The 26,061-nt window shown below is 42.2% G+C and overlaps 1 protein-coding gene across 2 annotated transcripts in view; it reads left to right on the forward strand.

The window, feature by feature from the left end:
* The window catches only part of LOC110305069 (NACHT, LRR and PYD domains-containing protein 1a), a 69,879-nt gene that overhangs the window by 39,002 nt on the left and 4,816 nt on the right, over positions 1-26,061 (forward strand). For both annotated transcript variants that reach the window (XM_085829279.1, XM_021176843.2), the window contains exons 2-8: positions 3,327-5,007; positions 13,047-13,217; positions 13,972-14,142; positions 16,349-16,438; positions 18,470-18,561; positions 19,852-19,951; positions 21,341-21,564. In XM_085829279.1, the coding sequence (XP_085685405.1) occupies positions 3,327-5,007; positions 13,047-13,217; positions 13,972-14,142; positions 16,349-16,438; positions 18,470-18,561; positions 19,852-19,951; positions 21,341-21,564 (2,529 nt within the window). The remainder of the gene's footprint in view (positions 1-3,326; positions 5,008-13,046; positions 13,218-13,971; positions 14,143-16,348; positions 16,439-18,469; positions 18,562-19,851; positions 19,952-21,340; positions 21,565-26,061) is intronic.

Raw genomic sequence — 26,061 nt, forward strand, 5'->3', positions numbered from 1 at the left:
TTTCTGAGATGACCCTGCTCGCCACAATTAAAACATTTGAAATCTTGGGTTATCTCTGGGTGTCTAGTGGCAGCTTCTCCTATTACAGTCATATCAGGTGAGCAAGATACAACATCAGCTGTATGTCTAATATACTCATTGATTGATGTTGACCGCAGCTGCCCTAATAGAACCTAGTGGGGAAACCCCCACTCAACTCCCGATTTGGCATGCACCCAAAGAATCATGAATAGACTGCCCTGATGTAATTACATGAGGTAGTTTAATGACAGAGCACCGGACTGACATGCATCCCACACAGGAGATAATGGATGTCGGTCACGAGGCTCAAAAGCTAGGGGTTTTTATGGGGTAAGGGGCTTAGGGGTGTGGAATTCAGCATAGTGATACACTATTGGCTTATTCAAACATCAGCAGAAAAATTACATGTACGTGCAGGGTGTCAGAGTTCTGTGAGTTGTTGACTCAGTTCAGATAGCCCTGTTATGTCCTCACATTCCTCCTTATCTTATGGTCAAGCTGTTCCCAGGAATGTTTTAACTACGGGGCATACCCGGGTTTCTTTTTCTTTATTCTCAGCCCCAGGCAGCCTCTAGACTCACAAACAATCAGCAATTTCTGAGTACTTTATATGACTTACAGGTCTTGAATTTTCATCTTTCTTTCAGCCCTTGGTGGTCTGATCACTTCCTTGCATTCAGAATTTGCATTTTCAAAGGCTAAAGTCTCGATTATTGCCTTTCTTGCTGCTGAATCTGATACACTTCTTTCCACAGCTGAGGCCAGCCTTTGCAAAAAGTCAGGAAAGTTTTCTTTTGGACCTTGCATGACTCGAGTAAATGGTTCAAGTCTTTTCCCTGATTCTGTGAATTTGTCCCAGGCCTTTACGGCTGACAATCGACACAATGCCAGACTTTTTGCATCATATACAGCCTGCACCTCTACCTCAGCAAAGCGACCTTCACCAAGCAGATGATCTGGTGAAATCTCTCTGCCTCTGGCTCTCTTTTGTCATGCTATCTCCCTAGCCTTGTCTCTCCACCATAAGAACCATTGTAAATGTACAGCAAGTTCTGCTATTGCTCTTGCCATTTTTTCCAGTCTTTAGGGGATTACTCTATTTTTAATAGCCCAGGAACTCAAGATTTGTTTTACAAATGGCAAATGCATTCCAAAATTAGTGACACTTACCTTAAATCTCCTCAGTTCTAACACATTGCCATTCAAATTCCTGATAACCCAGTGGATGGTCATCTTCTGGAGGTCTTTGTTGTATACTAACCAGATAGACTAAAGTTTGTTTTCTAATAACCTTTGGTTGGCTTTCTCTAATTTTCCTTAATTGAAAATTTAAATTCCTCTCTTAAGGTCTTTGTACATGCTTCATATCTCTCCTTTTGTCACTCCTCTTGTTTCTTGACTTTTTAAAATTATTTTATTTATTTACGTTCCAGTCATTGCCCCCCCAGACTCCCTCCCACAGTTCCTCATCCCATTCTTCCTCCCCTTTGCCTCTGAGGGGTACCCCCTACCAGACTTTTCCCCCTTCCCTGGAGCCTCAAGTCTCTTAAGGATTAAGCGCATCTTCTCCCACTGTGGCCAAACCAGGCAGACCTTTGCTATATATGTGCCAGGGGCCTTGGACCAACCCATGTATGCTCCTGATTGGTGGCTCGGTCTCCAGCAGCTCCCTGAGGTCTGGGTTAGTTGAGGCTGCTGGTCTTCCTATGGGGTTACCCTCCCCTTCAGCTTCTTCAGTCCTTCCCCTAATTCAATGATAGGGGTCCCCAACTTCAGTCCAATGGTTGGGTGTAAGTATCTGCATCTGATTCAGACAGCTGCTGGTAGGGCCTCTCAGAGGCCACCCCTGCCAGGCTTCTGTCTGTAAGCACTTCAAAGCATCAGGAATAATGTTAGGCCTTAATGCTACACCATGAGATGGGTCCCAAGTGGGGCTGGTCATTGGACCACCTTTCCTTCAATCTCTTCTCCATTTTTGTCCCTGCAGTTCTTTTAGACAGGAGCAATTCTGGGTCAGGAATTTCAATTGTGGAATAGTAATCCAGTTCCTCCACTTGAGGCCCTATCTATCTACTGGAGACCCTATCTATCTCTTTGATTTCTAAGTGAAAAATTTTTTATACTTGTTTTTTGATTGGTTGATTGAGTTACTAATTGACTGACTGATTGATAGAATGATAGATTGATATCCTAGAATAATTTCAAATACCCCATATGGAAAAACTGGGTGTGAGATCCTGATTCCCCTGTCTCTTCTGAGTGATGAATTATAGAGCTACAGCACCATTCTCGGTGGTTTTTCAAACCTGTATATTAATTATAGTTCTGGAGGCTGAAAGTCTAAGACTGAAAACTACTTAGCCTCAAAAATGGCATATAAAGACAGACAGGTACCTGCAGAAAAGAAAGGTACCCCTTCCCACAATGGCTTGTCCATTTCTAGAAGAAAAAATATTGGTCAATTATTAAGAGGCCTGCCTCATGGCTCTAAATACACACACTAGACATGCATCCATTACTCCTGACTACCCCTTACTCCTATATTGGCAACTGAGTTTCAAACTGAGTTTCAAAGGGAACAAAATACATTCAAACAGTAGCCCAAAACAAGGCTTATTGTTACCAAAAATATCTGGAATACAGTAAAAAATACAGCCAAAATTGCAAGGCCTGGGAATAGTGGACCAAGTCTATGTCCTGAAACACAAGCTCTATGGCATTCCTAGACCTTCCTGTCAGACAGACAATCTCAGGACTTCATAATGATGTTGTCAGAACTACAACGGTAGATCCATGTGATCTGTCTGGAGCTCCACTATCAGTAATCTCCCCACTGCTCCATGGCCACCTACAGGGAGAGACCACAGCCACCAAATTACAGATGGGAAAGATGAGCTCAGTGGAGCTACTGGATTATCTCATAGGCTGAATGAAGACAGAGTTATGTCTGTGAACTCACCCTTTACTCTTAGCCTCAAGAGCATGTCTGGCACAGGGTAAGAAATCTATAAATGTCTGAGGCATGAATGAAAGTCAGACAGAATTATTATTAGTCACATGACCACTTGAAGTAAAATCTTCTACTCTAAATGTGCATTTTCTGCACTACACTGTTCAGAATATTCCAATGCTCACAGACTGTATGATGTACAGTTTAGACAGATGTCTAAATGCATCCAGATGATAAAGGATCAAAAAAAGTAGGGAGGAAGGAAGGAAGGAAGGAAAGAAGGAAAGAAGGAAGAATTGAATGAACACACAACACTAATGTATACACTTCTGTTCAAACTTTCTCTTCCATTTAGGAACCTTTCCAGAAGCACGTACGAAGCAAGTAGAAGAGGCTCTTTACCCTCTTTTAACATGTTCATCAAAAAGCAAGAATCTCTTCCAAAATTTCACAAAACTACTACTCTTTAAAAAATTGTGCCAAAGAGGCTCAGAAAACTTGGTCAGGGAAAGCTGGTATCCATGTGTACCAGAAGAAGGAGGACATATGACTGACATCCAAGACTTATTTGGCCCAAACTTAGGTACTCAGGAAAAGCCTCAATTAGTCATAATAGAAGGAGCTGCTGGGATTGGGAAGTCAACACTGGCCAGACTGGTGAAGAGAGCCTGGATGGAAGGCCAGCTCTACAGGGATCACTTCCATCATGTCTTCTTCTTCACCTGCAGAGAGCTGGCCCAGTGCAAGCAACTGAGTCTGGCTGAGCTCATAGCACAAGGCCAGGAAGTGCCCACAGCTCCCATTAGGCAGATCTTGTCTCACCCTGAGAAGTTGCTCTTCATTCTGGATGGCATAGATGAGCCAGCATGGGTCTTGGAGGAGCAGAATCCTGAGTTATGTCTTCACTGGAGTCAAACCCAGCCTGTGTACACTCTGCTGGGCAGTTTACTTGGGAAATCCATCCTTCCTGAGGCTTCCTTCTTGCTCACAACCCGTACCACAGCTCTACAGAAATTCATTCCTTCCCTGGAGCATCCATGTCAAGTGGAAGTCCTAGGATTCACTTTGTTTGAACGGAAAAACTATTTCTACAAATATTTTGGGAAGAAAAAAGGTGGAATTACTGCTTTTACATTAGTTAAATCAAACTCAGCGCTCCTGACTCTGTGTGAAGTTCCCTGGGTGTGCTGGTTGGTCTGCACTTGCCTGAAAAAGCAGATGGAGCAGGGTAGAGGGCTCTCACTGACCTCACAGACCACCACAGCCCTCTGCCTGGAATACCTTTCCTTGACAATCCCAGGGCAGCACATGAGGACCCAGCTCAGAGCCCTCTGCTCATTGGCTGCTGAGGGGGTCTGCCAAAGAAGGACCCTGTTCAGTGAAAGCGACCTCTGTAAGCAAGGGTTAGACGAGGATGCCATTGCCACTTTCCTGAAGACTGGTGTCCTTCAAAAGCAGGCCAGCTCTCTGAGCTACAGCTTTGCCCACTTGTGTCTTCAGGAGTTCTTTGCAGCAATGTCCTACATCTTGGATGATAGTGAGGAAAGACATGCTGATATGAAAAATGACAGAATTGTGGAAACACTGGTAGAATTGTATGGAAGACAAAACCTGTTTGAGGCACCCACTGTGCGCTTTCTGTTTGGTCTTTTGAGTAAAGAGGGATTGAAAGAAATGGAAAAGCTCTTTTCCTGCAGCCTTCCTGGAAAGACAAAGTTGAAACTACTATGGCACATCCTAGGGAAATCCCAACCCCATCAACCACCTTGTCTGGGTTTGCTCCACTGTCTGTATGAAAATCAGGATATGGAGCTCCTGACACATGTGATGCATGATCTGCAAGGAACAATAGTGCCTGAACCAGATGATTTGGCACACACAGTGTTGCAGACAAACGTGAAGCACCTGGTGATACAGACAGACATGGACCTCATGGTGGTTACTTTCTGCATTAAGTTCTGCTGTCATGTGAGGAGTCTTCAGCTGAACAGGAAGGTACAGCAGGGACATAAGTTGGCGGCCCCTGGGATGGTTCTGTGAGTATCTATCTAGACACAACCCACTCTTCAGATTCTCTGTGAATCCCATGAGCCGACATGTTCTGAATACTAGCAGCATCTTAGCTGGTTGTAGGATAGCAGGGTACAGGTCATAAGTAACCTCTAACTGCTGAATTGAATCATCTTTCTCTTCTTTCTTCTGTGTGCTTGATCATGGGATGGTGCCATTAACCGAGGTGAGGAACACGCAGCTTCTCTGATTCAAATCATCTTCACCCTTCACAGGGTTCCAATGACCACAGTTACTGATCTTCCCTCTTAACATGCTTTCTCTCTGAGAAACAGCTCATTTCTGTAGGCACTATCCCCTATCCCCATTAAAATAACCTTGGCCCTGAAATCTTTCCCATCACCTAAGAATGCATATCTATTATTGTTCCCATGGTTTTACTGCCCAGATAATATCTGTATGTGTCAATAAAGGCAGTCTGGCCCTGGCACTCACCTGAAAGGGTCCCTAACTTTCTGCCAATCCCAGCAGCAAGGTAGACTTCTCCCAGGGCTTGCCACCACTGTACAGCATAGCTTACTTGGTACCATATATATACTCCTTCCCTCTACATGATTTACCCTATAAATATTCATTAAGTATTTATTTTATACAATGGCCTACCAATCAATTACAAGAAGAGAAATAAAATTGCTATTCAAGAATCAGAGAAGTGGAGAGAGAGAACAGCCACCTACTCTAATTACATAGGGAGTGACTCTTGCCATGACAAAGCACATACCAGGTATCAGGGAAGGGAGTGTTTATGTAAGTGCCATCCCAGACTACTATACCCAGAAAAACTCTCAATCTCCATAGTTGGATAAACCAAAGTATTCCACGACAAAACCAAATTCACACAATATCTTTCCATGAATCCAGCCCTTCAAAGGATAATAAAGGGAAAATTCCAACACAAGGAGGGAAACTACTCCCTAGAAAAAGCAAGAAAGTAATTCTTCAACAAACCTAAAAGAAGATAGTCACAAGAACAGAATCCCAACTCTAACAACAAAAATAACAGGAAGTACAATTACTTTTCCTTAATATCTCTTAATATCAATAGACTCAATTCTCCCAATAAAAAGACATAGACTAACAGACTGGATGATTAAACAGGACCCAGGATTTTGCTGCATATAAGAAACCCACCTCAGGGACAAAGACAGACACTACCTCAGAGTAAAAGGCTGGAAAACAATTTCCCAAGTAAATGGTCCCAAGAAAGAAGCTGGAGTAGCCATTCTAATGTCAAATAAAATGGATTTCTAACCAAAAGTTATAAAAAAAAAAAAGATAAGGAAGGATACTTCATATTGGTCAAAGGAGAAATCTACCAAGATGAATTCTCAATTCTGAATATCTATGCTCCAAATGCAAGAGCACCCAAATTCATTAAAGAAACTTTACTAAAGCAGAAAGCACACATCGCACCCCACACAATAATAGTGGGAGACTTTAACACCCCACTCTTGGCAATGGACAGATCATGGAAACAGACACTAAACGAAGACACAGTGAAACTAGCAGACATTATGAACCAAATGGATATAACAGATATTTATAGAACATTTCATCCTAAAGCAAAAGAATATACTTTCTTCTTAGCACCTCATGGTACCTTCTCCAAAATTGACCATATAATTGGTGAAAAAACAAACCTCAACAGATACAAGAAGATTGAAATAATCCCATGCACCCTATCAGATCACCACAGACTAAGGCTGGTCTTAAATTCCAACAACAACAAAAAAAATGGAAAGTGCACATACACATAGAAACTGAACAACTCTCTACTCAATGATAACATGGTCAAGGAAGAAATAAAGAGGGGGCTGGAGAGATGGCTCAGAGGTTAAGGGCACTGACTCCTCTTCTAAAGGTCCTGAGTTCAAATCCCAGCAACCACATGGTGGCTCACAACCATCTGTAACAAGATCTGATTCCCTCTTCTGGAGTGTCTGAAGACAGCTACAGTGTACTTACATATAATAAATAAATAAATAAATCTTTTTTAAAAAAAGAAAGAAGAAAGAAAGAAAGAAAGAAAGAAAGAAAGAAAGAAAGAAAGAAAGAAAGACTTTTTAGAATTTAATGAAAATGAAGACCCATCATACCAAAACTTGTGAGACACAATGAAAGCAGTGGTAAGAGGAAAACTCATAGGTCTGAGTGCCTCCAAAAAGAAACTGGAGAGAGCTTACACTAACAGCTTGACAGCACACCTGAAATGTCTAGAACAAAGAAAAGCAAATACACTCAAGAAGAGTAGATGGCAGGAAATAATCAAACTCAGGTCTGAAATCAACCACATAGAAACAAAAAGAACTGTACAGAGAATCAACTAAACCAGGAGCTGGTTCCTTGAGAAAAATCAATAAGATTGATAAACCCTTAGCAGACTAACCAGAGAGCACAGAGACAGTACACAAATTAATAAAATCAGAAATGAAAAGGGAAACATAACAATGAAAACCATGGAAATTCAAAAAATTGGAAAATCTGGATAAAATGGACAATTTTCTAGACACATAAAAGGTGCCAAAGTTAAAACAGTGTCATATAAACCATCTAACCAGTCCCATGAGCCCTAAAGAAATAGAAGCCGTCATTAATCGTCTCCCAGTCAAAAAAAGCCCAGGACAAGATGGGTTTAGTGGAGAATTATATCAGACCTTTAAAGAAAACCTAATACCAATACTCTTCAAACTATTCTACCAAATAGAAACAGAAGGAACACTACCCAATTCAGTCTATGAAGCCACAATTACTCTTATACCTAAACCACACAAAAACCAAACAAAGAAGGAGAGCTTCAGACCAATCTCCGTTATGAACATTGATGCAAAAATACTCAATAAAATTCTTGCCAACTGAATCCAAGAACACATCAAAATGATCATTCACCACGATCAACTAGGCTTCATCCCAGGGATGCAGAGATGGTTCAATATATGGAAATCCATCAATGGAATCCACTACATAAACAAGCTCAAAGAAAAAAATACACATGATCATTTCATTAGATGCTGAAAAAGCATTTGACAAAATTCAGCATCCCTTCATGTTAAAGTCTTGGAAAGATCAGGAATTCAAGGCCCATACCTAAACATAGTAAAAGCAATATATAGCAAGCCAGTAGCCAACATCAAACTAAATGGAGAGAAACTGGAAGCAATCCCACTAAGATCAGGAACTAGACAAGGCTGCACACTCTCTCCCTATCTCTTCAACATAGTACTTGAAGTTCTAGCTAGGGCTTTTAGACAACAAAGGTAGATCAAAGGGATACAAATAGGAAGGAAAGAAGTTCCTATCACTATTTACACATGGTATGATAGTATACTTAATTGGTCCCAAAAACCCCACCAGAAAACTCCTAAAGCTGATAAAAAAATTTTTTTAAAGCCCTCAGCAAAGTGGTGGGATATAAAATTAACTCGAACAAATCAGTAGTAGCCCTCCTCTACTGAGAATAAACAGACTGAGAAAGAAATTGGGGAAATGACACCCTTCACAATAGTCACAAATAATATTACATTACTTGATGTGACTCTAACCAAGCAAGTGAAAGATCTGTATGACAAGAACTTCAAGTCTTTGAAGAAAGAAATTGAAGATCTCAGAAGATGGAAAGATCTCCCATGCTCATGGATTAGCAGAACTAATATAGTAAAAATGGCCATCTTGCCAAAAGCAATCTACAGATTCAATGCAATCCCCATCAAAATTCCAAATCAATTCTTCATAGAATTAAAAAGAGAAATTTGCAAAATCATTTGGAATAATGAAAAACCCAAGATAGCGAAAACTATTCTCAACAATAAAAGAACTTTTGAGGGAATCACCATCCATGAACTCAGCCTGTATTACAGAGAAATGGTGATTAAAAACTGCATGGTTTTAGTACAAAGTCAGGCAGAAAGATTTATGGAATAGAATTGAAGACTCAGTAATGAACCCACACACACAAACTTGATATTTGACAAAGGAGCTAAAACCATCCAGTGGGAAAAAGACAGTATTTTCAACAAATGGTGCTGGTTCAACTGGCAGTCAGCATGTAGAAAAAAGCAAATCGACCCATTCTTATCTCCTTGTACAAAGCTGAAGTCCAAGTGGATCAAGGAACCCCACATAAAACCAGATACACTGAAACTTATAGAGGAGAAAGTGGGGAAGAGCCTTGAACACATGGGTACAGGGGGGAAATTACTGAACAGAACACCAATGGCTTATGCTCTAGGATCAACAATCGACAAATGGGACCTCATAAAATTGCAAAGTTTCTGTAAGGCAAAAGACACTATCAATAGGACAAAAAGACAACCAACATATTGAGAAAAGATCTTTACCAATCCTACATCTGATAGAAGGCTAATATCAAATATATACAAAGAACTCAAGAAGTTGGACTCCAGAGAACCAAATAAACCTATTAAAAATGGGGTACAGAGCTAAACAAAGAATTTTCAACTGCGGAATATCAAATGGCTGAGAAGCACCTAAAGAAATGTTCAACACCTCACACCAGTCAGAATGGCTAAGATCAAAAACTCAGGTCACAGCAGATTCTGGCAAGGATGTGGAGAAAGGAACATTCCTCTAGTGTTGGTGGGATTGCAAGCTGGTACAAACAGTCTGGAAATCAGTTTGGCAGTTCCTCAGAAAATTGGACATAGTACTACCTGAGGACCCAGAAATACCACTCCTGGACATATACCCAGAAAATGCTCCAACATATAATAAGGACACATGCTCCACTATGTTCATAGTAACCTTATTTAGAATAGCCACGAGCTAGAAAGAACCCAGATGTCCCTGAACAGAGAATGGATACAGAAAATGTGGTACATTTACACGAAGGAATACTACTCAGCAATTAAAAACAATGAATTCATGAAATTCTTAGGCAAATGGATAGAACTAGAAAATATCATCCTGAGTGAGAAAACCCAATCACAAAAGAACACACGTGGTATGCACTCACTGATAAGTGGATATTAGCCCAAAAGCTCCAAATTCCCAGGATACAATTTACAGACCACATGAAGCTCAATAAGAAGGAAGACCAAAGTATGGGTGCTTTGGTCCTTCTTAGAAAGAGAACAAAATACTCACAAGAGTAAATATGGAGATAAAGTGTAGAGCAGAGACTGAAGGAAAGGCCACCCAAAGACTGTCCCACCTGAGGATTCATCCCATATACAGTTAATAAATCCAGACACTATTGTGGATGCCAAGAAGTGTGTGCTGAAAAGAGCCTGATATGGCTGTCTTCTGAGAGGCCCTGCCAGAGCCTTACAAATACAGAGGTGGATGTTAGCAGCCAATCATTGAACTGAATGTGGGATCCCCAATAGAGGAGTTAGAGAAAAGACTGAAGGAGTTGAAAGGGTTTGTAACTCCATAGGAAGAATACCAATATAAACCAACCAGACCCCCCCACAGAGCTCCCAGAGACAAAGCCATCAACAAAGGAGTACACATGGCTCCAGCTGCATATGTAGCAGAGGATGGCCTTGTCATGCTTCAATGGGAGGAGAGGTCCTTGGTCCTATGAAAGCTCAATAGATGCCCCAGTTTAGGGGAATCTAGGGCAGGGAAGTGGGAGTGGGTGGGTGGGTGAGGGAACGCCCTCATAGAAACAGGGGGAGGTAGGATGTGATAGGGTGTTTCCAAGAGGGAGGAAAATCAGGAAAGAGGACAACATTTGAAATGTAAATTAAGAAAACATCCAATAATTTTTTTAAAAGTCAACAGATGTTCTAATCTTAGAAGTATTGTTAGCTATTCATTGAGCAATATTATGGTTTTTATTTATTTGTTGTTCAATTCAGTATATGGGAATTGACACTGCTTTTGGGGGCCTTACTTAAATCTTATTAGCATGACTCCATGTATGCAGGTATAAGTGTAAAGATCAGGGAACAACCGTTGGGTACTGTTTATTTTGCCACCTTTGTTGTCGGGCTAGTGAGCCAGCCTCTCTACCAATGATGCCATCTTTCTCACTGCTTTGCCAGTCATCTGTTCTTGCATGAGCCTGGTTTGATTTTTTTTGGGGGGTGGGGGTGGTGACTTCCCATGTTCCCTAAGTTCTTCAAGAACTTCAGGGTTGTAGATGGGGACAGGGGGGTTCTGGTGTTAGGGTTCAGTTCCCCCATTTGATTCTTGATCTGTCAGTAAAGAAAGCCATGGGCCAATTGCTGGGCAGAAGGTGCAGGCAGAACTTCATGGTCCCAGGAGGAAAAGGGCACACAAGGAAGAGAAGAGGGAGTTCCACCATGCTTTGGATAGAGGAGAACCAGACATCGATGTGAGTTCTAGGGAGGAAACAGTGGGCTAAGATGTCTAGCAGGGACTAGATTCAACTGACCAACTAAGTAACGGCAGGTGGGAGGTACAAAGCTAAGAGTCGTGGTAAGAGTGAGTTTCCCAGGTGGGAGATAGTAGTGCCCAGCAATTGAACCAAGAAGGCAAGTTGACAATGAAAAAAAGAAAAGAAAAGAAAAGAATTCTGAGTATGTACAGAGATGGAGGTTAGATAGGACAGGAGATCCAGGAACACCATTCTGTTTGAGAAGGTCAATGCCATTAGGACCATGGAGTGATCCCATGGGAAAGTGGAAGTCTTCAGCTGCTAGGAAGAAAGAAAAGTTGAGAGGAAAAGTCAGACAGATAAGGCTGACAAAAAAATAAATAAATAAAAAACTAGGAGTCCATTACACACAAGGAAAATAGTTCAAAGGTAGAATTAGCCAAAGCCAAGAGAAGATAAAGGACTAGCTCAGGAAATTAAGGCATCAGAATTGGCAGTGAACAATTTCTCTGTGTGTGGCTCATAATGGCAACTCATACTTTTTAAATAATATATTCTGGATTTCCACATTCATTCAGTGTAAATACTGACAATGCATCAAAACTGCCATCCTAGGGAAGTGGATCAGCAAGGAAGAACATTTGCTGCTCTTCAAAAAATGTGGATCCATTCCAAGCACCCACATTAGATGGCTCACACTACCTTAACTGGAGTTCCTGAAGATACCAAGCCCAGCTTCTATGCTCTGCCTGCTCCTACATTCATATAAGGCACAGACAAGCAGGCAAAGTATCATACATACAAATTTAAAAGATATAAATACTTTTTAAAATAATCATTCTTTGAAATTTACTACTTGGTTTCCCTAATAATTCTTTGGTGTTGTGAATTTATCTGTATCTCTATCTCTCTGTGTGTCTCTGTGTGTCTGTGTGTGTGTGTCTCTCTGTGTATCTGTGTCTCTCTCTGTTTGTCTCTGTCCCTCTATCTCTGTCTTTCTGTCTCTGTCTTTCTCTGTCTCTCTCTGTGTCTCTCTCTGTCTCTCTCTCTCTCTGTCTCTCTCTGTCTCTCTCTCCTTCTCTCTCTCTCTGGGAGGGGGAGTGTCAACTATCCCTTCTCTCTCTTCTCTCTATGGTCCTCCTTGTATCCTTGTATCCTTGGAAGAATTCAAGGACCATGTGAACCAACACAGCTATAGTATACAGAGTGTGATCATGCTTGACATACCATCATGAAGTCATTCTCAACTGCCTCTCCTGAGCTCTTTTCCTTCCAGTTTTCCAGTTCCATCATGAGACTCAAGAAATGTGTTCCAAAGGAAAGCAGGTGCTCTCACATCAAAGAGAGGAAGCCTATCTGAATTCCCAAAGCCCCACTTTGTGTCAGTTCCTAAGCTGAGCACTACAGCTTAAAAAGAAAAGATGCAAGCCATTTGTTCACACGTTTGGGACACTTGGACTGAGTCAGAAGCAGACACACAAAATGAGCACACAGCATGCTAATAGAAAGGACATAGATGAGGAACCACACAAAAGAGAGGATCCAGAATATGAAGCAAAGGAACATGTAGATGTCTAGTGAATTCTGGGGATGGCATACCAGTGCCTGGGGCTCAGGCAGATAGAAACCTATCTGCTATGTGGGGCTATGTACAGACCTTGCACATGCATGTCACATCCCTCTCCTACCTCTCTCTACCCTCAGGTACAGATGGACCCCAATCACTGATGCCAGTTGGAAGATTTTCTTCTCCAATCTTAAGTTAACCAGAAACCTGGAAGAATTGGACCTAAGTGGAAATCCACTGAGCTACTATGCAGTACACAGTCTTTGTAAGGCCCTGAGAAAGCGTGGCTGCCAACTAAAGACCTTGTGGTGAGTCTGGACTAGGGGGTTCTCGAGAACCCTGAAGCAGGTGTAGATGGAAGGAGACTAAAGTAAAGGAGAAGGGTAACTCTAGAAGGAGGCTTAGTATTTATCAAATATTCACTGAACTCCCTTTACACCTATAACACATGCCAGACTTGTTAAGATAAACAAATGGGATTCTGTTCTTGGGGATCATGAGAGACTTCATCATCAAGAAATCCCACTAGCTAATGATAACACTGGACTCATGAGGACTTCAGTGGAGCACACTTCTTGAGGACATGGATAAAGCAGAAGTGAAGAATACAGAGGCAAAGGGAAGCCTGAGGGGAGAAAGCTCTAGGTCCAAGAAATGATATCTTCCCATTTCCTCCTGCCCAGTGCCCTTATAATCAAACTTCTACTAGGTTTCTATGGACTTTATCTTGATTAAGACTTTACTTAATGAATGAGATCATGCCCTATTCTGTGTCTTTTGAATTTCATGTCACATGACTCTTGAAATAGAGCAGTGAGAGGTTCTAGGTCTATGGAGCTCTACCTTGGCCAATGGCAACAGAACATTGATCCTGACCCTATATCCATTGCTCCTGCAGCTCAGCTGTGGAGAGCTTGGAATTCTCTGCCTAGACCAGAAAAGGCACAACAGAGACCTAACCACTGGCAGCTTAGCATGCCAAGGCTCACAAAGGGAGACCTGAGATAAGTTTTCAAAAGCAAAGAGCCCTGGATAAGCTGACAGTGAGCATCTCCCATGCAGGCTTGTTGAATGCGGCCTCACATCCACATACTGCTCACTTCTGGCTTCAGTACTCAGTGCCCGCTCCAGCCTGACTGAGCTAGATCTGCAGATGAATAACCTGGGTGATGGTGGTGTGAAGATGTTGTGTGAGGGGCTCAGGAACCCTGCCTGCAACCTCAGCATCCTGTGGTAAGCAAGCCCTGAGATACCTTTCTGGACATAGGATGGGAAGGGACATAGGTGAGTTCCCAGATGACAAAACATAGAAAAGGGATAGATATATCATAACCAGCCTGACTCCTGAGCAGCTGTGCCACTAACACCCTGTGATTAGGCAAGTCACTGTCTTCTGGAAAACTCAGTCTCCTCATGGATTAAATGGAATGTGATACCCATCTCATGGACACAGAATGTATATTAAACAGTACATATGAAACAGCCTACAGTATACATATGTAAAAACAAACTAATACTAGGTAAGTAGCTGGGTATGGTGGAATCACATACATTAGCATGGCTATATATAGTAAGGGAATCTCAGGTTTGCTTTCCTCAAAGAGAGTGCTTCTATCATTTATTCATTCATTAATTCATGTATGTATGCATCATATCAAGTCCTCTGTATGCCAAACATTGGTGCAGGCCCTAGGAAACAAAAATGAATGCATATGACTTATTCTTCTGAGTTATGTGGAAATAGAGAAATATTGATCACCCATCAGCCTGTGACTCTGAATTGACAAACTGCTGAATGTTGTTCGGTCAACAATGTTATGAGAGTGTAATTCTGTAAGAGGGATAATTTTACTGAATGGCACAAGAGATCTCTCTGAGGTATGAAGGAGAAATAGACCTTGTTTCAGCCAAAATGAGACCAGCAGACCAGGCAAACACAAAGTTGGGAAAGGCTCTGGAAAAGATAGGTCCTGGAACCATAGTCACCATAGAGACTACTACAGTAGTCTGAGATAGTTTTCAGCACCTAGAGCTGTACCATTCCTCCTGGCTTAAATTCCATACAAACTAAGAAAGCATCCAAACTACAGCCCTGGAGATATGTGTCCTTCTCCATACAGCCATTCATGCTGTCTCTAAGTTGCTTCCTCTCTGGTCCCTCCACCTCTCCAACACAAGTCCAGACCGTTTCTAGAGGAACACTTCCCAGAGGTTGCTGGCCAGTGGCCATCATGAGCTTAGAGAAGCACAGATGCTACATACCCCTGTACCCAGGGCCTGCTGGTTCTTCCAGACAACAGGAAGAGTCAAGCAAGCCTGTGCCCTGGGATTTCCCTCTGTCTGGCCTTCTCCTGCAACCTTCAAACCTTAGGAGAAGTTTTGCAGTGAAGATCCTTATTTTCTCACCTCTGGTAGAGGAAACAGGCTCAGATGGTTGGCACATTTGCTCCTCAGCAAGTTTTTTAGGCATGACTGTTCCTCGTACAATAAAGAAGAAGTCCAGGACTGGACTTTACTGAAGATCTGCCTTCCAGGCAACTCAATTACATGTGAATTCTTACCTGTCTCCTTCCCTCCTGGAGACATAACAATCTTGAACTCAAAGGTTCTGTTGCCCTCCCCAGAAAGCAACTTGATGTCATTTCACAGCCTCTCAGAGGAGGAGGAGGAGGAGGAGTAGTCTTTCCTCTCCCAACTTGTCTATGCCTCACAGCAGGCAGAGTAGCAATGATGTACCCATGCTTAGGAACTGAGGACTCTAAAACCCAGAGAAGACAGGCACTACTCTAACACCATCATCAACCCTGAAGCCTGAGTGTTATAAGAATGGATCAGAGGGCCTTGGTAGTGGCTTCTGTGTAAGGACAAGTGTTTCTTCCTTAGCACTAGAGGAATGGAGGGGGGAGGTGAGAAAGAACTAAGTCTCTTTCCTTCAAGGTGAATGCCATGGAACCTTGCATCCGGCACTATGTGTTCACCTTGAAGAGCTTCCCAGAATCTCTCTGGGGATGTGGGCATGACTATTAGCCTTTAGGAATGCAGACAGCTACAGATGTGCCCTTTGCCAACAGAAGTCCCCTCATCTATTGCCATGTTCCCCTCCCAAGGACAATCTATCTCCAATGACTGACCTGTGGAGAGCAAGTATAAAGGGCCAGCCCCACATTTCAGCTCTGGAATGTTTCAAAGGTCCACTTCCTGTATTCAGATCACTGAACACTGACCAAGTCCCACTGAAACTGCTTCATGAACACATCTTCCTCACAGCCTGCTGCTGCTCTCTCTGTTTCTATCCTGTCCTGATTTTTTATCAAGGATAATACTGAATGAGCCTCTTCACTGGCTCCATCCATAGACAACAGAGTCCAGGATCTGGACTCTGATGTCTTAAGATCCTGTGGTGGATCTCAGAAGAAGCAGCCCCCTTTTGTATTTGTAGGCTGGACCAGGCATCTCTCAGTGACCAAGTGATTGCACTGCTCAGGACTCTGGAGGCAAAGAATCCAAAGCTGCACATCTCCAGCACATGGTAAGAAGGAGAAGGAGACAAAGATCCGCCTGATCAACCCTGGCCCTATGTGGCTGGTTTGAAGCTGGGAAATGGAGAATGGGACCTGAGGTGGAAAAGACACAGAAAGCCTGAAAAAAAAACAGGAAACCACAGAGACTGAAGTAAGGAAGGGGTCTGTGTGTACAGAGGTTGTAATTTTTTAGCAAAAATAGGATTATACACCATGCCAACTTAAGCTCTTCCATCAGAAAAAAATATAAAAAGGTGAATTAATGGAGTGTCCTCTGGGAACAGTAAGTGTGATGTCAGTGAAGAAAGACATAGAGAAATGCTTAGAGAGCAAAACACACTCTGTGTATCACTGTTTAAACACTAATGCTCAGACAGACACATACATAAAAGAGAATGTGCATGTTCCAACACACACACACACACACACACACACACACACACACACTACTGTGGAGTATGAAGCCTCAGGGAGGGAAAAGTCCATTTCCATCCCCCAGAGACTGTACTAACCCTGATTTTGGACACATTTCAGTTCACGACCATGAATTCCATCTGTTCCCAAGTTCCTAGCTTCTGTGCTGCATATGAAATGGAGGGGCCTTTAGACAGAGGAGGGTCATCCATTCATTTAACAAACATTCCTGCAGAAACACTATGCATCAAACACTATTTGGCCATCTGAGGGCACATTCATGAACAAGGCAGACATGGCCCAACATTTATTACCTGAGTCGAGCAAAGAAGGGACACTTGGTCCCCCACTGTCCACATAATTGTACCCAGGGATTCTGTAAGTGCAGTGGTGGTCTGTTTAACAAAGCTAAGGTGAGCTGTAGTGACCTCTCAAAGATGGGAAATCTGGGAAGACCCAAGAAGAAAACACCAGGCGTAGAGTATAAGAAAGCAGAGAGAGCAGCTCCTTGGAGGGAGAGGAAACCACATGTGGTGAGCTTCAGCTCTGCTTCACCATCACCTGAGAGATCCACAGAAATGTATTTGTGCTGACTTAGACTTTCAGATAGGGCAGCTTCCTTCAATGAGATTTCTGACTTAGAAGACTATCCAGGTGACATTTGAATGGGGTATTTGAGAGGCACCTGTCTAGAGGTCAATGAGCAAGAAGAGGTGGTATAGGAGGCCCTAGAGTGGACAGGGGTCAGAGTAAGAATAATGGCCCATGCCAAGACACTTCTACTTCTGCCCAGAGGCAATGAAAGGCATTCCATGGCCTCAGTTATGAAGTGGCATCTCCTCCCATGTTTTATGGTCAGCTACTATGCAGAAAATGTGCTGGAAGGGGCAACATCAGGAGCAGGAATACCTGTCAGAGGATGCAGGTGGTGGCTCGGGACACTGCCCACTTCATCCTAGGACTAGGATGCAGGCTTGATGAGTTTAGAGTAGGGAACAGAAATCAGGGAGGTTGAGAAGGTATTGTCTTGGTGATTAGCATTCAGAGTAAGTGATTATTAGCTTTTTTCACTAGAACACAATGTCTGACACTGGGCACCACATATAAAGAACAGAGATTATTTCTTGTAGTTCTAGATATAAGAGGGCAAGGGTATGGACTCTGTATCTAGAGAAGCCTTTCTTGCTCTTCCATCTGATTTCACAACAGAGAAAGTTGAAATAAAGAAGTTAAGCTGGATTTTTTGGCAATCTGATCAGGGCACAGGAATCTACCTCTGTGGTGATGTTATTGGCCCCTTAACGAAGGCAGAGCCCTCATGATCTCATTGTGTCTTACCCTTCATTCTATGAGCACTGTAGCATTGCATTCAGGATTAACATTCTAATGTGTGAACACTGGGGAACACATTCATATAAAGCAAAGGAGGGGTTGAGATTAACCTGGTTCTAGCACCATAGTTGCATAGGAGGATGGGGGCCCTCATACAGTCGTGGCTCAGAGTATAAGCATAAAACAGAGTAAAAATACAGATGGGTTGGATTTTATGTGGGGATATGGTGTGCACAACCCTGGATCTCCATGCTTTTCCTGACATCTGAGGGAAAGAGTTTGTCTATGTGTAGGAAGCCACATGTGATGGTCCCTACAATGAACATGGATAAAGAAGAAGTGGGTGATAGCCAGGCCCTACTGAAGCAGCAGAGACAACAGTCAGGTATGTAAAGGAATCAACCCAGTGCCTGTAAATATAGGATACAAGAACATCTGTAGGGGAAAGACATCATTTCTCTTTCTTGTTTGATTTTTTTATTTCATACACAAGTACTATATTTACATTATTCCTGCCCCTCCATCTATTCACTCAAACTCCTCCTGTGTTCTATTCACAAACTCTCAAATTCCCAAACTCTTCTTTAATATTATTGTTGTTAAATATATGTGTATATACACTTATGTGTACATATGCATATATAAATAAAACGGGATGAGTCCATTTACTGTTGGTCATGTATACATGTTTGAGGGTAGCCACTTAGGATTGGATAATCTATGTTGTAACCCTTGCCTGGAGAAGGCTGACTGATGTTACCTCTCTCCTACCAGCTGTTAAGTGCCTATAGCTCTTTATTTTGGCATGGAACATTAAGAGATTTCCCTCACCTACATTAGCATGTCAACTACTGTTGTCATCAAGAAAATCTTGTTGAAGCAGTGATATTGGTGAGGTTTTATGAGCACAAATTCCCTGTCCCATACAGAAAGCATTATCTGTAATAAATGTCCTGGAAGTGCTCATCATTTTTATCCCCCTGTCTCTGACATGGAACAGTACAAGTTCACCATAAACAAAAGCCTCACCCTTTTCGAGACCTTTTTCATACCTAGAACCCAGAGGGAGCATTACTTCCCTCTATCTCAGCCTTGGAAGCTACTGCTGCCCCTTTCCCAAGTCTGTGGCTTGTATCAGGCTCTGTACCAGGGCTCACTGTCTCATTCTGATCTGCTATGTCCTAGGACTCACCTCAGTATCCCTGCTCATCCATCTTCTGAATTATGTTCTTTTCTCACCATAACCACTTGAGACAAGCTAGGAAGAAAGAAAACACAAGGGCTGGCTTAGGAGCAGGTATGGTAGGATGGCTGCTCAAAAAAGACAATGTAAAGAAAATAAAACAAAATGCCACAAATGCATATGCACACACAAACACACACACACACATATGCAGGTAGCCTGGGGATCAGTGATACAGACTGAATATTCACTTCCTGATAAGGCCTAAACTGGTCAATCTAGAAAAAGGTTCACAACCTTATTTAACCAAAATAACAAAGAACAAACCAAATTAACAAAATAACAAAGTTCAGCAATGGTAGATTACTGGGGAAGTCAGGGGAGATGAGGCTTTACAACACAGAGTGACCACTGGCTGGCCTCTTCTACAAGAGTGGTAAACATAACTTGTACCATTAAAGACCTTTCATCCATGCTCTCCTGTCTCTCCAGGAGACAAACACATGGAACCTCTGGGGACTGAAGATAAGTTCTGGGGCCCTAGAGTACCTGTGACTACTGAGGTGGTTGACAGAGAGAGGAACCTGTACCGGTGAGTGAGCTTTGTGTGGCATAGGCTAGCTGTACCCAGTCTACTTTCCATAAGGGATCTACCTACACAGATAAACCCCTAACCCAATCTATGCTGTAACTTCTCCTCTCTTCACCAATTCAGGAGACTTAGACCAGGAATAAAATAAAAATTTGGGGCTGATATAAAATTAGGGGACTTTTTCAAAAAAATTATAAAACAGGAGACCACAAGTACTTCCATTTTCAGTTACTCAGATCCATCAACCACTTTCAATTTGTTTCAACTATGCTCATTCTTTCTTAGTCAACACTGTCACAGTACTGTGACAGTACAGCTGTCACAGTATTATAGGGCCAAGACATTATATGATTTCACCCACAATAATTTCACAATATATCCCATTATTAAGATAGGACCTAGACTTCCACAACCAGCACACCACTACCAGTTCAACGTGCTGACCTTAATACTTCATTTCACCGAAAGTCTGTGCTCAGCTTTGCTCCTTATCTGAAACAGTCTATCTGGTGATTAGTTTATCCCTGGTGTACACAGCATCCCTCCCCTCATTATATTCCTTTTCTCCTGTCTTAGATCCACCTTAAATCTCTGTACTCTTTGCATTCTTGCTTTACTAACAACTATTATATGCCAAGAACCCCCCTGAAGCTGAGAACATGACAATGTTTATGGCAGCCTTGTTCTCCAAGAATTCTAGTCTCACAAATAATTGCCTAAATACCCAATGGTGTCTTCTATAACCTATTACCCTCCTCCAACACTGCCACAGTCACTGTCTCAGCTGAAGAAACTGTCACTTCTCATTTCCTCTCACAGAAACTGGCACTTGTCTACCCAACAGTTTCCAAACAGAAAGTGCTGAGAAAATAACTGAAGATCTTGGTAAAGTGTTCTTTCAGGACCAATTATTTACCACTATTATCATCAGATAGACTCTTATTATTGAGAAATGTACACTTTAAGAATAGAAACACTAAAAACTGAAGATGTATCTGATTATTTGAGCCCTTGTCTAGTGTGAACAAGGTCTTAGGTTTCTCTCCAAACTTTACACATACAAGTACACAAACACACACACCTCTATTTCATCACCCTCAACACCATCACAGGAGAGCTGACAGCTCCCTACATGTGCTACATGGAGATTTGCATTAGATAGCTCAGTACCCACAGTTCTCTAAGGTGATGTTGTCATTAACCCTATGTACAGATGAGGAAACACATTTGAGAGATTAAGTGACTAATCAGGAATCCACATAGAAAACAGAGGAAAAAAACTCAGAGCCAGCTGCCTGAAGTCTGCTGTGTCCCGAGCTCTACACTGGGTCTGCACACAACAGATGAATAGTCATATTTTTAACTGGTGTATGCCTCTCTCTCTTCCAGAGTTCAGTTACCCATGGCTGGTTTCTACCACTGTCCCAGTACAGGACTTCACTTTGTGGTGACAAGGGCAGTGACAATCGAGATTGAATTCTGTGCCTGGAGCCAATATCTCGACAAGACTCCCTTGCAGCAGAGTCACATGGTAGTTGGACCTCTGTTTGACATCAAGGCTGAGCAAGGAGCTGTGACTGCAGTGTACCTCCCTCATTTTGTGGCCCTCCAAGGTAACCAAGGGAAGCTTAAGGAGGAGGTGGGAATAATGGATGAGCTTGACAGGCCATATGGAAACTGTAGGATAGTGGGTGATAAATAACTGTTCAAAGGCTTCCTTAATAAGGCAGAGCAGTTTCCAGAGGTAAACAATGAAATGTTTTGTCATCACTTCTTGTCTGATGGATCTTCTTTGAAGTACATGTCTCCCAGCCTTATGACTTTACTTCTGTTTGACCAGAAGGAATCCCTAATTAGACAGTGATGTCCTCCATAGCAATGTTAACTGGTGATTATCGAGTACTCTTTACAAACTATGTACCTTAAGGTGTACTGTTTATACTCAGATGGAAGCGTACCCTGGGACTTGGAGCCCAGGACTCATACAGTTCTGAGGGGAAAAGGTATTCCAATGCAAGAGTATCCTGAGAAATGGGAGTTTAGGAACCACCCAGCTCTGAGAAGAAGCTTCCTCAGCAGAGGCATTACAGCTCCAAGGGGAGAGTCTCCCCAGCTGAACTGAAGATCTCAGGGTCCTCAGTCCTGCTCCTACTCTTTACTTCTTCTCTTCTTCTCTTCATTGCTTCTTGGCTTCTTCCAACCAAAGTGTCACACCAGGCAGAAAATCCCATAAAAGACATTTATTGGAGGTTCAAAATCTGGAGGGACAAATCCAGAGATGGCTGCCCTCTGCTCCATGAGTGGACAGCAAGGAATTGGACTTTAGACAGGGTTTACATAAGATTTCTGAGGGGTGGATCTTTTTAGGGCAGAGATATCCAGATTGAAGATTGATGGGATTTCAAGTCCTGCATGTGGGGAGCTGTGGGATTTGTGAGTTTTCCTGTTCAGGAATTGGTGGAGTTTTATGCTCAGAGATTGGTGGGTGTTTGTGGGAAGGAAGCTCAGGAATTGGTGGGTTTCCTACTCAGGAATTGGTGACTTTTTTTCACCTCCTTTTCCCTGTATCAGGCTCATGGGTTAGGGTGGGAAGTCCTTCCCAACTACAACTGGCTTTTGCAGAGGCACCATCTCTGTGGGGTTTCCAGGGAGGTGCTACCACTGTGGACAGCTCCTCAGGGCAGCATCTACTTTGAGATATCATGGGGCCACAATTTTAACAGGAGCCATCATTTTGGACAACACCTGTGGGACATTTTACTGCAACAGACATAGGCTGGGGCAGAAAGGAGGGGCCTGACACTGCTTTGATGAGGTTTTTGCAAAGTGATTCTTGGAAACTACAAGGAACATTTGCTACCCATGGTCAACCATACTGTAAGCCATTACAGTCCTACAGGCAGGGAGAAAATGATGTCACCACATTCCATTTGAGCCACAAAAGAGGAGTATTCTAAGAAGAGAGAAGGCTCATAAAATGTCCAAATGCAGTGATCTCCAAAGATTCCTTCAAAAAATGGTCTGATAAATACAAGTTTCCCAATGAATGGTCTCATAAAGAAAGCCAATACTACAGTCTGAAATTCTAGCACTCTGGGTGCTAAGACAGAAGAAATTAGAATTCAAGAGCATTCTGACCACGCAGCCAGCCTCTATGAAAGAAAAAGCAACAAAAAGGAGAAATCCAGGAGTATTACAAGTAGCTGGTCAGGTTTACTTCTCCTGCTTCAAGGAGCACAACAGTAGGATTACCAAGACACCAGTAGAATCCAACTCACAGCAAAGGAAAAAGATGTTTGTTCATAGTATGAAGATGGTGAGTAGAAGGTGGTAGAAATGTAGGGGTGACACAACACACACACACACATACACACACACACATATGTGCTTCTCACCACCTGCAGCAGTTGGAAGAACTAGCTGTAGGGTCATCACAGTAGGTGAGTTGGCTCAGCTCCTGACTAGCCACAGCACTTGGGAGAGCCAGCCATACAGCTTGCCTGGGCAGCACAGTAGTGCTGGCACTGGTCAAGGGAAAATGAATGAGCCAGCCCAGTGATGGAGAGCTGGCCCCACCACCCATCTGCAGTGAGGTAATATGAGCCAGCAGCAGAAAAGATACCCTCTGCCCTCTTGCCCCTCACCATGTTAAGCAGTCCAGAAATCTGATCCCAGAGACATGAGTGGGCCCATTAGCACGGACTACATCAAGTTGACAAGGGACATTCATCTTCACAGTTCTAACCATTGTCAACTTCATACCCAAGCACATCACTTTAAATCATGTCTCTAAAATTTCAGTTTTATTTCATCATGATAAATACAATCTGGTTTCAAGGGTCCCTTAATAATTCCAAGAGTATAAAATCTTCATCTAAACAGAGATGAAAGGCAACGTCTTAACTATGGAACTCCTATTAAATAAAAAACAAGTTACATACTTCCAACATTCAATGACAAAGAATAAACCCTGACATTCCAACATGGAAGAATCAGGGCATGGCAAGGAATGCTCAGAGACCACAGAAAGACAAACTCCATCATCACAAATTCTGCAGCTTCATTTCCAGCCATGGAGCTCATGGTATCATTCATTGGACTCCAAACGACTTAGATAACTCCCCCTCTCCAGTTGTACAAATGAAGTACACATAGCCTCTCTGTTAGACCATGTCTACTCCTTGCCTAAAACGTTATTTAGCAGGGAAAAAAATGTGGTTGTGGCTTCTCCAACATCCTAGGATTTATATTCCCTCTTAGGCTTCACTTTCAAAGGTTCATAGAATGACCTCCCAGGACCTCCTCACAGGACTTTTGACTCAAACACACTGCCTGGCCTCAGCTGCTATCTGAAACTGTGCATACTGATTCAATGACTCCTCTCAGTATAGCATCTTTCAAACATTAAAAAAAAAACTATAGGAATGATACTGTCAAGTTCTACTGAAGCTTTGAAATGTGACCACAACAATAGCTGTATAATGTACTGACCATAGGGAAACCTTACTTGAGTATTTTTGGAACACAGAAAGCCATCACTTTAAGCTTTATGCATTTAAATGAATTTGGTTATTCACAAGATGAAGGATATAGAGTGAGACTTTGCCCTCAAGACACCTTTCCTATTGCCACAGTACAATACAGTTTTCCCTTCTGTGATGATGATCTCTAACAATTACAGCTGATTTTGAAGAATCATTCAGAATGGTTTTTTGTCAAGAAATTTCTCTTAACAAATTAGTACCCTGTATTTAAATTCACCTTCACTCACATTCAGGGCATTAACACAATAAATCTATATCCTTGACCAATCTAGCATGAATAGATTCTTTCCATTTAAATTTCCCAATAAAAACCATTCTACTCCCAGAAAGCTCATGAGCAGGCCTCCCCTGCCTTCTCAACATTCTTGTCTTTCCTGCGTTCACCAAAATGTCACCATAAGCTCTGCTCTCAGGATAAAGCATTTCCAGTCCTAAGTATCAAATTCTTCATTATACTATCCAGAAAACAGTTCCAAAGGCCTAAGAACCACTTGACCGGCTTTTTTTTTTTTTTAATAGCAACAACCCAACTCCTGGTATCAACTCTTTATCTAGGTTTCTTTACTTGTGACTCAAAAAAAACTGATCAAAGAAACTCAGGAGAAAATAGATTATTTTGCCTCAAAGTTCAAAGGTAAAGTCAGTTCAACATGACATGGAAGTCTGAGAACATGGAAGTGTGGCACCTGGTAAACTTGCATCAACAGGCAGAATGCAGACAATAGTGAATGTGGTGCTTGTGTGACCTTCTCCATTTAACAGAGTCCTGGATCCTAGCCCATGAAATGATGTTACCCACCTGGGGGAGGTCTTCCAAAATCAATTATCCTAATCAAGATATTTTCCTTCTATTATGCCCCCAGGCCTAGACCTGAGGTGATAATAGATTTCATTATGTTCACATTTAAGATTAACCATTCCAGGGATTTAGATAGCTTTGTCTTCGGTAGACAAATGTACCCTGGGTCTCAATCATAACATCAAACTCAGTCCTGCAACAAAGATTTTAGTGAACACTGCAAAATCCTGAATCAGTGAGGTTGGTGATGACAACACCTTGGTGAACCTATTGGTTGTCAAGTTTCTTTATAGCATTCATGAAGAAGACCATCATGAACCTTCACTCCACTGTGAATATTCATGCAGTAACTATCCTGGGACAAAGTCAAATCTGTCTCCCAATGAGAGGAAGTCTGCATGAGTCACCCCTGGAAGGAAGACACATTTACCCTCCCTGGCACCATGAATTAGTAGTGTGAAAACACTTGATAATTCTGCCGTGTTGTCACTAGAAGTTAATTAGTAAATCTTAAATTGTAATCAGGTTTTCTCATAAAGATTAAAAAATAAATACAAACCACATAGAAATCATAATCAAGGCAGGTTACAAAAGAAAAATTTTTATTGGGGCTTACATTATTAGGAAAGGTTCAAGGACCTTCATGAGAAGGAGTATGGCAGCAAGCAGGCAGGCATGGCACTGAAGCTTACAGCAGTAGCTGAGAGTTTACATTCTAATAGGAGAAAAAGAAAACTGATAGTGGTATGAGCTTTTCAAACCTCAAA

Source organism: Mus caroli, unplaced genomic scaffold (assembly GCF_978045245.1).
Source record: "Mus caroli unplaced genomic scaffold, Mus_caroli_1 scaffold_13, whole genome shotgun sequence".
Classification (NCBI taxonomy): Eukaryota; Metazoa; Chordata; class Mammalia; order Rodentia; family Muridae; genus Mus; species Mus caroli.